Below are 15,990 nucleotides of genomic sequence, written 5' to 3'. Positions count from 1 at the left end.
AGGTTTCAAAACTCTAATCAGAGCCAGTGCCATCCTCTTAAATATAAAGAGATGGTGAAGGCACATGACAATGATCAGAGCCGGGCTGGATGAATTGCTCACTTCTGTATCTGCCCCCTGCATCCCGGGCCATTCTTATAACCTGCTGGGTCCAATTGAATGGAAACTTTTTTTTTAATGGAAACATTTTTTGCAGAGCCCCAGGTTCACACCCAAGGTCTGTAGAATCTTAGAGATACATATAAAATTTTTATAGACTTTTATACCTCTATGATAGAATGGAAAACCATCAAAATGTGTGCTTAAAAAGTGCATGTGAGTTAATGGACCAAATTTAATATAAAATTGCATACAAGACTAGAGTAGATTGCCCTGATGTGGGCCTCCCCTGAGGTGTGGCACCCAATTGGGAGCAACTGGTCCAATTGGCTTAAAGCTGGCCCTGCCTGCATCGGCCTGCCAGCCCTCTCCGACACACTGCCCAGCAAGCCACTTTAGTTGGCTCTCTGATTCTCTTCCCACCTGCTGATAGAAGCAGGATGAGAATTGGGAAAACCACAGCCCACCTTTTCCTCCAGCACCACTGAAGAGGAAAGAGAGAGAAAAAAGCTGCTACTGCTGCCACTACTACCACCTCACTCTCACTGTCCACCCACTGCTTAGGAAAGCAGCTGGGTGATCAAGCAGAGGCCAAGGACAGTGATGCTGTCCCTAGTCCCTTATCGTCCATTCCAGTGCCACTTCCTCACTATTACACCAGCTATTTTCAACCTTTTTCATCTTGTGGCATACTGACAAGGCACTAGAACTGTCAAGGCACACCAACAGTTTTTTTTTACAATTGGCAAGGCGCACTGCATTGCCAGTAGGGGGCTCACATCACCCAATGGCCCTAGTAATAAATGACTCTCTCTAAACGCCTGTGGCACACCTGTGGACCATTTGTGGCACACCATTTGAAAATTGCTGCTCTACACAATCCTATTTAAAATAAACCTGATGAGCAGAGCATGCTTGACTTGCTTACCCTGTTTATTTTAAACTTGACCACATGGAATAAGAGTAAGGATGCAAGAGTATCTGTACTAGACTGGCAAGTAAGGGAATTGGATCTGCCTTGTTTTATCCCTTCTCCTTGTCTACCTGGCTGCTTTTCTAAGTAGCCAGGACGGTGAAGAAGAATAGCTGAGGCAAGGTGTGGATGCGTTGCAAGCTTGTTTGTTTGAGAGGCAGCAGGGATGGCATCTCCCACCCTCCCTAAATCAGGCTGCATCTCACTTAGACCACTCTTGGTAACAATTCACCAAGATTATAGGTTTAAGGCCTAAAGTAGACCAACAACCAGCAGGTTTGCAATGCCTACCAGCGCAACCCAATGCATGTTTACTCAGAAGTAAATCTTGCTGTGTTCAATAGGTATTTGTATACCTGCTGCGATGGTGGCGATGGCACTTCCTGGATTGTGCTGCTGGTGCAAAAAAGGTCATTTTTTATGCTTACCAGGGGTTGCAATTGCCAACTGAAGGGTGGGGGGGGGGCACATACCCCTCTGCAGGCTTCCCTGAACCTCAGAACAGCTCTGAAATGCAATCCTGAACCACTTACAGTTTCCATCCACAGGTCCCCCACACCCTCTGGAGGGAATGTCAACCCCTTGTATGTGTAAAAAACTATCCTTTTTGGCAGTGGCGGCACTATCCTGGAAGCACCATCACTGCCATCACCATACACCCATACAGATTTACAGAGGTCCCAGGTCTCCCAGAGAGTTTGGGAACCTCTGGTGTATAGGATTGTAGCCTTTGTCACCAAAGAAGCTTGCAAGGGGAATTATTAATACAGGCATACCTCCTTAACAATAGGAATTCCATTCTGGAACTCTCCACAGATACCCTAATTTAGTTAAGAGGGGATGCCTATCCCCACCCTCTGGAGGCAAGGAGATCTTTCCTGAGCCTCCAGGGCTTCCCTGGGCCTCTTAATACCTTATGTTTTTTAAGACCATCACTTTCAGTTTTACAAAAATGCCTGAGCACAACCCCCTTCATAGAACAGACTGAGAGACAGAGCTCCTTGAAGAGAATACAGTTTTATTCTGAAAGAGAAATATCAAAGACAATGTCGGCGGTAATAGGATATGTCCCAACACATGTGTTTCTGTGCATGTTCCTATGGTGGTACCGTGTTTACCCAAAAAAAAAGACCTACCCCAAAAATAAGACCTAGTGTGTTTTTTTGAGAATTGCTGAAATATAAGATCTACCCCGAAAATAAGACTTAGTTGTGATCAGGGCCAGGAAGGGGGAGCGGAAGGAGTCTTCGGGTGGGGCTTTTGGACAATGACCCAGAACAATGCCCTCACACCCCCTAGAAAGCTCCTGCTGTGCTACCTTGGGCAGAGGACCCTGAGGAGGGAAGCAGCAATTGAAGCAACCCTGCCTACCAGGCTCTGAGGCTCTCCACACGTGCCAGGGAGTAAGTCCCATTAACTATATAGGGACTGACTTCTGAGTAGACAGGCAGGCAGGGATCCTCCTGGGTGCTGAGAGGATATTTTTGTAAGGTATATTTTTGTACATGAATGACTGTGGATTGTTGTACATTAAAAAAATAAGACCTATTCCGAAAATAAGACCTAGTGTGTTTTTTTGAGCCAAAAAAATATATATAAGACAGTGTCTTATTTTGGGGAAAACATGGTAGTTGCACACACAATGTATTCAACTCAAGGACAGAAGAAAAGCAGAGCAAGGGCTGCATGGAAGACATTTCAAGAAAAAAATACTAACCTTTTATCCTGCTCAACTAAACTAAGGAGGGGGAGACTAAGGAGACTAAACTAAGGAGGAGGGTTTAGAGAGGATTTGGAAAGAAAAGCAAGAATATAGCACAGTAATAGTTACTGTTCCCAATGATAGTCCACCAAGCAGAAATATGATAGGTTCCCTGCAGTGCTTGGAGGCCCCAAACTGATACACATAAAATCTAGCACTAGGTTTGAATCTCAACCACATTCTGGCAATCTTCCAATATTTATGTGGTTTTTGGGAGAAACATATGCTGGCAGGGGCACTGCCAGAAGAAGGGACTTAATCAGATTACCCAGGGACCATGCATGCTTCCATGCCACCTGAATCTGCCACCCACGGCTGCCTCTGCTCATCCATGGCTGCACACACCCCTTCCATGGAGTGCAAATGAGCAGGCACATTTCCCCTTTACGTATGAAGATTACAACGTGCAAGGAATTGGTCTGCGGTTCCTTGGGAACTCAGCATCTCCAGCTAGTGCTCATTACAAACAGAAGAAGGGCAGATTGGAGAAGCTGCATGCAGCAATCTTCATAAGTACAAGGAAGGAGCAGGTGAACTCAGTGGCGATCCTCGCCTGGAGCCAAGACTGCAAGCTGCCGGCCGTCCCCACCAATGGGCTGCCACCCCCTGCCTCCTTTTCGGAGGCCCAGGGAGGCGGCACACTGCCTCCTGACTCTCTAAAGGCCTTGTAGAGGCCTCAGAGGGCCGAAAAACCCAGTTTCACAGAGGAAACCGGAAGTGACATTTTAATGCCCTTAAGAGACCTTCTTAGAAGGCTGGGGAAGCCTCCCCAGCCCTCTGAAGGCCTTCTATGGGCATTAAAACGTCACTTCCAGTTTCCTCTGTGAAACTAGAAGTGGTTTTTTGGGCCCCCTGAGGCCTTCACAAGGCCTTTGGAGAGTCAGGGAGATAGCTCACTTTCACTTTCTGAGTGAAAGACCCTGGGCAACGCCGGAGGGGGGCACCACAGGGGATGAATAGCGGCACAGTGCCACCCCTCCTAGCCTGGTGCACAGGGCATTTGTCCCCCTTGCTCCCCCTTGTACACCACTGGGTGAATTTGCCTTTCCCTGCCTACTTGGTCCTTCATAATGCAATGTGTGATTTGGAACTGCAGCGTTTCCCCCCCCCCCTACTTCCTCCAGCAGCACTCATGGTAGAAGGAAGGTACCACTGCTGTGATCCTCTTCAGACTTGTTCCAAGCCACTTAGAAGAGGATCAGAGCCCCAATGGAGTAACAAGCTGGAGAGGATGGTGGACAGATGGCCCGGGGGCTCATCTGTTTGTCACCCTTCTAAGGGGATCAAGGCTGCCCTTTGCCAATATTTCAGGTGGCTTCATGTTTGGGCTACCCCTGGGATTAGCAATTGTCTTCCTAGAATTTTGATTGCTCTGGCTGCAAGATAAGATCCTTCATCATGTTCCAGCTGCTCAGTCCTATTCAGTCCTCAGTCTTCAGCCCTATTCTACTGCTGATGATATTGCCTATCGTTTTTGTTTATTGATTTAGGAGTGAGATAACTCCTGTTTAAAACACATTTCATATTCTCATTCTGGATCGTCCTACTAGACTGAATGGCCTTATCTACCTTGGAACTCTGCCTGATGAAAGAAAGACGATCTACACTGCTGATATCCAGAAGGTCTTCCACACCGTCAGCCAAACCGGAAAGGGATGAGCGTTTCAGCCAATTCCCTGTTATACAAAGAACAGAGATGTAAGTATCTGTCTGAATACATCAGCAGTAAGTACTGTACTAATTAGTGCTGAAGAATCGATAGCTCTGAAGGAAAAGTTAATACACTAATTTTAAGAGCCATGAATTTCTGATATATGAAAGATTCAGTTTTAGGACAGAAAAGGATAGTAATAATTAGAGGTGTTTGGAAATGGTTTTATTTTTTGGAGATTTCATGATTTAAAAATAATTGGTTGGCAACCTTCAGTCTCGAAAGACTATGGTATAAAAGCATACAGCACCCGGTATTCCCAGGCAGTCTCCCATCCAAGTACTAACCAGGCCTGACCCTGCTTAGCTTCCGAGATCAGACGAGATCGGGCATGTGCAGGGTAACGGAAAAAATTAAAATTAAAAAGGCATAAAGTGGTGTTACGAGTTTTTAATCTAAGTTCTCATTTTTATTCATTTAAATCTCTTTAAAATTGTACTAGGTAGGTGATATGGGTGATAAAGTGTCAAAAGATGCAGCCACAGTATTCTTTCTAACTGGAAAAGTAATCTCACTTAATTTCTGGAAAAATATCTTAAACACCAAAAAGCAATGTTTTTGTTGATAACGACCTAAAACACAAAACAAAGACCTCCAGCAATAACTAAGGACAAAGGCTGAACAGTATTCATGCTTTTGGTGCTGTTGAAATCTGAGTGGATTGTTTCTTAGATCTTTTTCACATGAGGAGATATGAAAATACCACAAGCAGCAATATTGTAGCATTTACCTAGGGGGAGTTTCAGTTTCTTTCGGAGTGAGATCCGTCGGGAGCGGGAGCGAGAGCGTCTCTCAGTAGTTGTCCCTGAGTGTGCAGTGGTACATTCTGAGGTATCCTGCTCCGATTGACTGCTGGTATCACTTGCTGCACTCTGTGATTTGAACATCTTTCGCCAGAAATCTTTGCGCCCTAGAGCTGCTCCTTGCATTTGCTCATCACTGTGAGGAAACCAATTGTGTGTCTGTGAACACTTAGCCAAATGGGTCCACAAACATCCAAAGCGTCAGAAATGGGGAAGCATTAGCAGTGGCTCACAGACCAGGGTGAATGGTGGTCACCCTTACGGAGGAATCACTCCCCATATTCTATACATTCTCATGATAACTTTAAGGCTCTTCTTTCCTCCACCACACAACACACTGCTTGGCTGTAGAGCTGTATCATTTTCACCTGACTATTCTTACGCCACTCCTTAGAATGTGCAGTGCACTTTATGCAATCATTTCATATCACTGAAAATAATTGTTTGCTCTATATCCTCAACACATAGCATAAGCTTCAACCTGAAACAGCATAAGAAGTTGAGAGAAACTTTAAATTGGCCATTTACTGCCAGAGGTTATAAAGGTTAACTTTATCAAATAAAATGTCCATCTAAACAAGCTCTGATACAAGTCATTCGCTCCATTACTTTTCCTGAGTAATTGTTCTGGGTGTATTTGCTAATTATAAATTCTGTTTTCTCCTCAATTAACCAGGACTTGGGTCTTCACAATCGCTCTTCAGTTTGAACCAATGTAATTATTTCTATGGCAACCAAAAATGTTTGCTGCAGCATTCAGGACTGTACACAAGGAGGTTTAATTGGGCAGAGGGACTTGAATGGGAAGGTGGGTTGTGCTCCTTGACAGAGTCAGTTGGAGACATATTTCTAATCAGGGAAAATGCCCCCACATTTATTCAGACTGCCTTATTTAAAGATAGTTTTATATTTTCTCTTGCAAAGAAGAATGGCATGTGATGATTTCCTTCTTCATATAGCTGTTGATCCTCACTGACCTTTCACACCCAAGATTATAATTACCAGATATTTTTCAGGTTTAAAAACAAACCTGGAAAAATGTGAAAAAAAATATGAAGACAAATGGAACGATATTAGCTCCTACAGAACGTTAAAAAGGACCAGGTCTTCAGCTAGTATAAATGTGCAAAACTCTCAAATGAGCATTACCTTCTCCAACTCCTTATCAAAACAAGAAAGCATAAGTAATAATGCATTCAGTAACAGTCAATTATTAGGGGGAAAAATGTGGTTCTAAGAAGGCAAAAAGAATGCCATTGAAAGCACCAAGAGGGTGGATTTGATAAACGTATTTACATTTATTATTTGTATTTTTTTCTTCAAACAGAACCAGTGGCAAAACTGAGCTCCAAGCCTGCAACCTCTCTACAATTCTCACCTCTGGAGCAGAGATGCAACAACAAAATCCTACTGGCCTATATAAATCCCTTTGTGGCAATGCAGCAGTGTCAGCATGGCTTCCACTGTATCTCTTGGGAGATTTTCGGCTGCTGGAGGCCTCCTTGGGATAAGGGGACATTTGTCCGCAGCTGCTATAGGTCAACTCAAACCTGTAAGCCCCAGCAGCTGCTATAAGCCCCAGCAGCTTATATAAATAAGCCCCAGCAGCTGCTATAGGTCAACTCAAACCTGTTCTAGCTCAATTACTGGCACAGGTCTGTGTTGACCTAAGAAGGCAAAGCAAGCCTGGGAAGGGCGTTGGGATTTGGTGTATGCCACCACTGATCCCACCCCCCCCCCGTTTTGGGACCTGATCCACTCTCCTCGCTATCCCCATCTCTGCCCTGTTCTGCCCACTCCCCGCCCCGTTCAACACCCTTCCCACCTCCCTCCAACTGCCTGCACGTGCTTACCCGCTCCAGCAGTTCTCTGTAGATCCACCAGCATGTGGGACGCTGCTCCGGCCTCCCTGCCAACAAGCCTGCAGCATGCATCAGGGGACACTGCTTTGCCACTGCCATAAAGCAGCCTCTGCTGGTGCAAAGCTAGTTACAGTGGCAGGGTAGGGAGATAAGATTGGGCTGGTTGGCAACCTTCAGTCTGGAAAGACTATGGTATAAGCCTACAGCACCCGGTATTCCCAGGCGGTCTCCCATCCAAGTACTACCCAGGCCTGACCCTGCTTAGCTTCCAAGATCAGATGAGATCGGGTATGTGCAGGGTAACAGTTGCTGCTTGCTTAAATCAGAGCTCCATAAGTCATCTGAACCTAGGCAGAAGTTGTAGTTTGTCCATGGGTTGCAAAGCAGACCAGGTTGAGATGCTCAGGAAAAACCATAGAGCCCAGGTTCAGGTAATCCATAGTGCTTTAGTTTAACTAAATCAGAATTTTTTCATGTGCAAGGTGAGGAGGAGAAGGAGAAGAGGTTATGCACGCCTGGAGCTCATTTCTGCCACATTCATGATTCAACAAACAATTGTTTATAGCAGTGGTATTCAAAATGGGGCGTTGCAACGCCCCAGCCTGAGGGCCCTGGTCCCTTTCCCCTTAAGGGGCGGGGGCAGCCAGGAGGCAGGGAGGAGGCAGCAGCACAATTCCCAGGATCGTGCCGCTCAGGGGGGCTGCAGTGGCTGCCCAAGGCTCCTGCAGCCTCCCAGGGTGCGGGGAGCCCTGTGCGACCTTCGGCAGGGCTCCCCAGGTCAGGGAAAGTGAGAGTGGGGCAACTGTGCCTCACCTCTGCTAAACCGGAAGTGGAGCGCGATTGCTCCACTTTCCCTTCTGACGGGGCTGCGGGGACTGGGATGCACCCTCCAGTCCCTGCAGCAGCCATTCCTGGTTGTGGGGGGCCGTGTGCGAGCGCCTGCAGGGCTCCCCAGGTCAGGGAACGGGAGAGTGGAGAGATCGCACTCCACTTCTGATCTTGCTGAGGCAGAGCGTGATATCTCCACTCTCACTTTCCCTGACCTGGGGAGCCCTGCAGGTGCTCGCGCTCGGCCCCCCACAATCAGGGATGGCTGCTGCAGGGACTGGAGAGTGCACCCCAGTCCCTGCAGCTCCCCTGAGTGGCACAATCCTGGGGATCGCATCGCTGCCTTCCCCCACCCCTGCTGCCTCCCCCCTGCCCCCGCAAAGACTTACTGTGGGTTTCAAACTCCCTGAGAGTTTGAAAACCACAGGTTTATAGATCATTTGAACTAGTCCATAGCTACATTTATGTACCTTTCCTCAGCTAAAAACGAGACAAATGGAAGTGTCAAATACCATAACAGTATTTGCTTGTTGTTCATTTTCTTGAGGGAACCAGAAAGGCAAGATAAAAAAAAATTTTAAGACATAAATAACATGTTTCAAATTCTACCACTGGGTGTGTGCATTTTTTTTTAACCTGATTACTGTGTCAAAGTATTTTAACTACAGTGTTTTATTTTTAATCTATTTTTTTTGTTGATGTAAACTGCTTCTTATATCTTGACGCAGAAGGGAGGGTTACAAATCATGAAAAGCTATGGGAAGAAGCTGAATTTCTGTGGAATATGAGCTTTGACTGAAATTTTTTTCAGCAGATACACAAAACTGTCTACCACACTTCTGCAAGGCTCAAGCAATTCAAGGCAGTTGTGTGCCTGGTGCTGTTCTCAATAAGGCCCTGTCTATGTGAAATTACCAGTACCATTCCTGCTCCAGAGCATGAGCTTTTCTGAGTTATATCCATTATGGTCAGCATTCTTACCAGGTTTCTTGGGAAGCTTAGACAGATCTTAGATCTCCAAAATATTTACTTACTGCTCTGGAGTCTGCATTGGGCGGCTCGAGATATAACTACGACATTCATCAGGAGCAGAGGATGGCTGTCCTTTGTCAATAACAACAATGCCCACTTCGGATCTATGCAGACAAAACACAGCCAGGGATCAAACTCAGTGTTATTTTTTACAAATTCAGCACACTAGTCCTGAACATAAGATTGTGATCCATATTCCCATTCTGACGATCTCCATGTCTGTGCCACATTGTCATTACAAATCTGTCAGGGCAGAAAACAGGAATCAAGAGGATCAAAATATGCTAACAAACTACTGAGTAGCCAATCTATAAGATTCACAACTTGATCCTAGGCCTTTAAAGAAGAAGTCAGTTCCATCAAGTTCAATGGAACTTATTCCCACGTAAGTATGCATGGGATCACAGCCTAAATGTGGTTAGGATGAGGCTGTTGTTTTAAAATAGATCCTTTGAAAGCGAAAAGAAACAAACATGTAACATGACTCCAAGTCTGGTTCTCTCAGGTAGAAATTATGATCTGCTGTGTGCTTAAGGTTCACAGACTCCTTCCTTGTAGACATTACATGTATAGTAGGATAGCCTTTCATATTAGTAACAACATGAGCATAATCTTTAAGTGTGCTTCAGTCACATCATTCAGGCACATGAAACTGTGCTGGCTGCTGGACTACATCCTTGTCAACAACATAAGATTATTATTGAAGGAGTACAGAAGCTATATACACAGGCAAAGTAGCTAAAAATGTTATTACTATAATAATACTATATTTCTTATGACAGTTGGATATCCCTGAGAGCAGGGTATCTGGTATTGCATATCTATATTCACTGTAGCAGGTGCTCATATTAAATAAATATGTGCTTTACTGCATTATAATTTATTGCATAAATTAATTCATTAATTTATTGCATAAATTAATGCCTTTTTTGTTTCAATTTGGATACAAACCTTTTACTGCCTGATGGTTTGGGTTCTTGTTCAGAACTTTCCTCTGTTTTTCTTCCTGGTATCAACTTTTCAGCACTATCCAAAAGGGCACTAAGAGCTACTCTTCTAAAGACATTCCCATGAGCTTCCTTAATAAACTGAACTAGTTGCCGGATGTCACAGTACAAACCCTAAAGAAAGAAAAAGAAAAGAAAGATTAGTTTGTTAGGATTGCAAAAGGACCCATAAGAACTGTTTCCTTCTAATTCGTCCTGGGTTTCAGTGAGTGCTTTCATGTTAAAACTACAAGCCCCTCTCAATTTACATGGGTTACATTCTCAGAAATCTGTGTATATATTAATAATGTGTAAATTAAAACTATTTTTTCCATAAGAACCAATGTAAACGGCATAGGTTAGGGAGAAAGTAATCAAGCATTCATGTTGATGCCTGGTGGCTTTTGCTTGTCCAAGATGGCACAGGCAATGCAACACATAATAAGGAGGAAAGAGACAACACAACATTCAGCAGGGAGCATGGCACAAACTCATCACTTAACACTCCTCCTCCACTAAATTCACTGCAAGCACAGGCAAACCAAGCAGAAAGCATGGAAGAAAATGTCATGGGGAAAAACTACAAAGGAAGGAAGCACAGGCTGGTGCTCAGATGAACCAGACAGAGGCTCGTAAGGGAGGTGGAGTTGGCTTTTGCAGCTTGATTTGAATGAAAGGGAATGGGAATGGGAAACAGCTTGAATGGGAATTTCCAGGATAGGTTGAGGTAGAGGAAACTGGGGATGGGAGTGGCTACTGATGTCAAACCATGAAAACAAAGATGCCAGTAAGGAAACTAAGCAGTAGGTCCATGAACTCATTTTCTTTCTCTTTTTATCTTCTGGCTTTAGAGGAGATTCCCCTCCACACAGGAAGCTGCCAGCATCTCATGGGGTTGCTTGTCAGCAACTTCTATAATTACAAGCCAACTGACTCTTATTTCAAAATCAGACTTCCGGTATTAATTTGCAAATAGTGCTATTTCAAAAACACATAAATCAAGACCACATTAATCGAGAGGTGTTCGTACTGCCATCACCACGACTAAGAATTTCAACCATATGAAGTGAATTTAATGATAGTATTAAGTTTGCCTGGATACACCCAACGTTACTTTGAAAGAGAATTTCCAACAGTTGCCATCACCTATAGAGTTCAGGTATGAGAATGACTCCTTCAAGTCAGTGCAATTATCTGATTGTTTATGACTCAAACTTGCTACAGAAAAGGATTTTGCTCTGTGAAGATTTTGCAAACATATTAGCAAACATATTATTCCACTAAGAAAGTGCATAGCTCCAATATTCTCAGCATGATGCTGGTTGTCACTGAAAATCTGTATCAATACGTCAAAAAAGCATATATTGATCTAATGCCAAAAGAGTTGTTGTTGGCATCCTTCAGTCTCGGAAGACTATGGTGTCACGCTCTGAATGGTGGTTCTGGAACAGAGTGTCCTCTCCAGTGCGTGAAGCTTGGGTAAAGTAGGTATGGAGGATAGGCTGTTACCCATGCAGCAAATCCCCCCTCTCCACGTCGCTAAAATGGTCCAATGGAAAGGCAGAGGCCAATACGGTTGGTTCCAGCGGCGTCGCAGGAGTTGCCAGAACGTGACAGTGTTCAGACACGAACTGCCTCAGGGACTCTGGCTCCGGATTTTGCCTCGAGGTTGACTCCTGAAGCCGTTTCCATAACTGGATGTAGCCACAAGGCAGTGGAGGTTTGGGATCAGAGTTTTCCTTCTCTCAGATGAGTTGCCTTCCCAGGCTGACGAGTCCCATCTACCCCAGGTGGCTATTTAGTCGCCTCTTACGACAAGTACAGCCAAACTGAGGGCCTATTCTTATCCCCAGCCCCCAGGGGATCCCCAGCCCCCAGCCAAAAGAGTGGGAATGGATATTTAGCAGGTCTGTCCAGAGGCAGCACATATGCCTCCATGCAGCGTGAATCCACCACCCACTGCTTGGCACCACCTGTGTGTACCTGCACACACCCCTCCTTATGGACAGTAGGTGGGTGTGTGAGAGGGCACACTTCCATCCCCCCCTTCCCATTACTTACCAAGTGCATGCCACGCAGCCTCCTTGGTTCACACATCTTCTGTTTGAAATGCTTATGCTCAGTGCTTTTTTTGTAAATAAAAAGGTGCAGGAACTCACAACTCGTTAATCTTTTATTTATTTATTTATTTATTTATAAACCATTTTTTATTGGAGAAATAAAATATTTTTTATGTGCTTCCCCCCTAAAGATGAACTTACCTCTGAGTAGACATGCATAGAATTGGGCTGTCAATCTCCACATCCCCTTCCCCCTAGCTATTTTTTCTACACATGGGGAAAAATACTGTACAGGTACACTTATAGTGTGTAGTATGTAGTGTGGCACTACTTCGAGGAGAGGAAGCAGTGAATGGATTCCGAGAAATGGCTTACATGAGTTCCATGTAGTAAAATTACTCTAAGCAACTGTGGGAGTAAGAACAAAAAAAGAATTCTTACACAAGAGGGGTCCTTAGGTGCACATAGAAACAGCTACATTTGCAAACAAGCGATTAAATATGGTTTAATTCAGGTATCAGAATACTCTGTGTCTTTGGGAAGGTGCTTGGCATGCAATTGTATGTCCTCTGCTGCCCTGAGCAGCTGCTGTGCATTGCTGGAGAGGAGCTGCAAAAGCTGGCTGTTGGAGGGCATGCTTGTGGGGGAAGGATGAGGAGGATCTCTGGCAAGGCTGGACAGCACATTGTACAAACGTAGAATCCCTTTTCACCTGCCCTTAGCATGTGAAAACGGGTGCAGATATATATCTCTGCCAGGATTAAGAGCCCAATCCTAGGTATGTCTACTCTGAAATAAGTCTTGTTCTAGTCAATGGAGCTTACTCCCAGGAAAGTGCCTAGAATTGCAGCCTAAGAGCCCAATCCTATGCATGTCTACTCAGAAGTCCACTTTAGTGAATGGGGTTTACTGTGGATAGGATGGCAGCCTCAGGGCCCAATCCTGTGCCTGTCTACTCAGAAGTCAGTCCCATTAGAGGCAGTGGGGCTTCCTCCCAGGAAAGTGTGGTGAGGTCTGCAGCCTCAGAGCCCCTCCTGTGCCTGTCTACTCAGAAGTCAGTCCCAGTAGAGGCAGTGGGGTTTCCTCCCAGGAAAGTGTGGACAGGACTGCAGCCAGAGAGCCCTTCCTCTGCCTGTCTACTCAGGCTGCAAGGCTATGACACTTTCCCAGGAGTAAGCCCCATTGAACACAGTGGAACTTACTTCTGAGTAGACATGCTTGGGCTCTCAGGCTGCAAGGCTATGCACCCTTTCCCAGGAGCAAGCCCCATTGAGCACAATGGGACATACTTCTGAGTAGACATGCCTAGGCTCGAGCTGCAGATTGGCACGGGGCTGCACCAGCCAGTTTCCTTCCCCTCCTCCTCCGTCAAGCCAGTACCTAGGCACTCCGTGGGTGCGGCAGCCCGTCTCCCTGGCTGGCTGTCTGTCCTCCTTGGCATCAGCACATGTCCCCCGTGCCCTTCACCGGCTTGGAAGCTGTTCTGGGAAGCAGAGCACGGGGGGAGGGGAGGCAGGCTGGGCTCAGGCGAGAGCTTGGAAATGGGGGCAGGAGGGGGTCATTGTGTGGTCAGGCAGGGGCCAGGCACCCGCCCACCCTCCACCCCCCAGCACCCACCCAGCGAATGCCTCTATTTTGCTCCCCCCCTCCTGGAATGCCTCCAAAGGGGAGGGGCCCCTGCAAAAAGGTGCTGGAACTCCGTCCCCCCGCGTTCCATTAGAAAAAAAGCCCTGCTTATGCTCATTACAAACAGAAGAGGGGTGGAGTAGTCAGGCTGCATGCAGTGATCCTCATAAGTGCACTGAAGGGGCAGGTAAGCAGGATCCAAATTGCCTGATCCTGCCTACTTGGTGCTTCATAAAGTTTCTTCAGCAGCGCTGGAGGAAGAAGGAGGCTGCCACTGCTGTGATCCTCTTCTGATTTGCTCCCAGCAAGTCAGAAGAGAATTAAAGAGCCCAGAGGAGCAGAAGGCTGGAGATGCAAACATCTCAGGTGGCCTCATGGTCTGGCCACCCCATCTGACACTTCTGCATGTCAGCAAAACAACAGTGTAAACAACTATGCCTACAAAGTAATATTAATTAAAATGGATAGTGTTGTGGTGCCAAGCATATGTGATATTAAAGGATAAATACCAATCCTGTCCTTACCAAATTCTCAGAACTATGAAGTTCATGTGTAGTAGAGGCACAACGGGTGATCAACGATTTGAACATGGCACTGACAATAATACCTTCTACACTCTGGGCTGTAGACTTGTTGTCCATTGTAGTGAAGTTGTTTCCAAAACCAGCCTTATCTGTAAAATTCAGAGGCACAAAATCATCAAGTCACCCTGCCAGCCTTCAATAAAACTGTAATATATGAATCAAGAATAACTTGGAAATTGCCAGCAACTATGCTGTACTATGAAGTCCTTCCTCTACAGCAGGAGTGCTCAAACCCTGGCCCGGGGGCCACTTGCGGTCCTTGGGGACTCCCAATCTGGCCTGCAGGAAGCCCCCACTCTCCAATGAGACTCTGGCCTTCCAGAGACTTGCATTGAGCCAACACGGGCTCCAGCAACTGCCCTCAGCATGCGTTCAACTGTTTGACCTATGTCGTGAGCTTTCGGACGTGGGCTTCCTCCACTGCTTGCTGTTTCATGTCCAGATGCAGCAGCGGCAGCAAAGGAAAGGTCGGCCTTGCTTTGTGCAAGGCCTTTAATAGGCCTTGAGCTATTACAAGACCTTCATTCATTCATATAAGTTCCACCTCTAATATATTCATTTATGTAAATGAAAATTTGAAATGTAAATTAATTCTTTTTTTCCCCGGCCCCCGACACAGTGTCAGAGAGATGATGTAGCCCACTTGCCAAAAAGTTTGGACACCCCTGCTCTACAGAAAAGCTGGGAAGATGCTTATTGTCTTAGCCTGCACTTACTGTCAGTGACTGGCTCCATGCAGAATCCTAGCAAAGCATGTAAAAAATCCACTACGTTGTTGAGTGAATCCTTGTTAACATAGTCCCTCATGGTTTGCCGGAACTGCATCTTATCCAGCTTGTACAACTTTGTGAGGCAGTTCTGAGCCTGTGGAGACATTTTAAGAATATCAGATACATCTACATCTACTTGATCAGAGAAAGAACTGCACAAACCAAGAAGTTAAACTCCTGTGGGGGGAGGGGGCATTTAATGGGAAATACATGATACCCACCAGCCCAGCCATGAGGTGAACTGAAGTGGCCACTTCAAGTGGTGGGCTAGAAGAGTTGGCAAACCAATGAAGGGTGCCATGTCCCCCCAACAGACTGCCACTCACCCCACACACCAATCTTCTTGCTTGGTGAGGGTAAGTAAGGGAAAGATTGGGCAGTGGGAAACCACGTCTTCCTCCAGAAGTACTATTAAATCACAGCGGAAGTACAGGAGAAAGAAGTGGAAGTGGAGTGAGGCGTCCTTCCAGGACAGTGATCAAAACAGGATTGCCCAGGAGTAAGGAGGAGGCAGAAGCAGGGATACTTCTACTCCACAAGGGATCCTTCTGCTGGTGCCAGGGTCCCCTGCATGAGCACAATGGGACTTCCATTCAGGGAGGGAGCTGATAGAGTACTGCTCCGCCTAATGGGTGGGTGCTACACTGTGACTTCAGCTTGGAGCCTACAGCATGGCACACTTTCTAAAAGCCATGTGTTAATACATTCATATGCTTATTGCTCACTTATCATGCTCCCTGCTCACCCCTGCCCTCAGTCATGAATTGCTGCTGAACTAGATGGCATTGATCATATACTCTTCAGGAAGGAATGCTGTGTGTGGAAAGAGTTTGCCTTCAGTACAAGAAGTCTAAATTTGTGCCTCCTGCAGAGCCAGGGTTCTACGCATTTTGG

The 15,990-nt window shown here is 45.8% G+C and overlaps 1 protein-coding gene and 2 pseudogenes across 3 annotated transcripts in view; all 3 read right to left on the bottom strand.

Moving 5' to 3' along the window:
• Nucleotides 1-15,990, bottom strand: part of UNC80 (unc-80 homolog, NALCN channel complex subunit) — a 168,147-nt gene that overhangs the window by 106,625 nt on the left and 45,532 nt on the right. For 2 of the 3 annotated variants that reach the window (XM_066636717.1, XM_066636718.1), the window contains exons 15-20: nucleotides 15,043-15,190; nucleotides 14,267-14,415; nucleotides 10,022-10,191; nucleotides 9,073-9,174; nucleotides 5,270-5,484; nucleotides 4,404-4,510 (exon numbers count right to left, since the gene is read on the bottom strand). In XM_066636717.1, the coding sequence (XP_066492814.1) occupies nucleotides 4,404-4,510; nucleotides 5,270-5,484; nucleotides 9,073-9,174; nucleotides 10,022-10,191; nucleotides 14,267-14,415; nucleotides 15,043-15,190 (891 nt within the window). The remainder of the gene's footprint in view (nucleotides 1-4,403; nucleotides 4,511-5,269; nucleotides 5,485-9,072; nucleotides 9,175-10,021; nucleotides 10,192-14,266; nucleotides 14,416-15,042; nucleotides 15,191-15,990) is intronic. The other variant, XM_066636716.1, reaches the window with a different exon arrangement.
• Nucleotides 4,784-4,902, bottom strand: LOC136637863 (5S ribosomal RNA; annotated as a pseudogene).
• On the bottom strand, nucleotides 7,408-7,527 carry LOC136637957 (5S ribosomal RNA; annotated as a pseudogene).

Source organism: Tiliqua scincoides, chromosome 1 (genome assembly GCF_035046505.1).
Source record: "Tiliqua scincoides isolate rTilSci1 chromosome 1, rTilSci1.hap2, whole genome shotgun sequence".
NCBI classification, from domain to species: Eukaryota; Metazoa; Chordata; class Lepidosauria; order Squamata; family Scincidae; genus Tiliqua; species Tiliqua scincoides.
The sequence above is the reverse complement of the archived record's forward strand: the minus strand, read 5'-3'. Positions and strand labels throughout refer to the sequence as shown.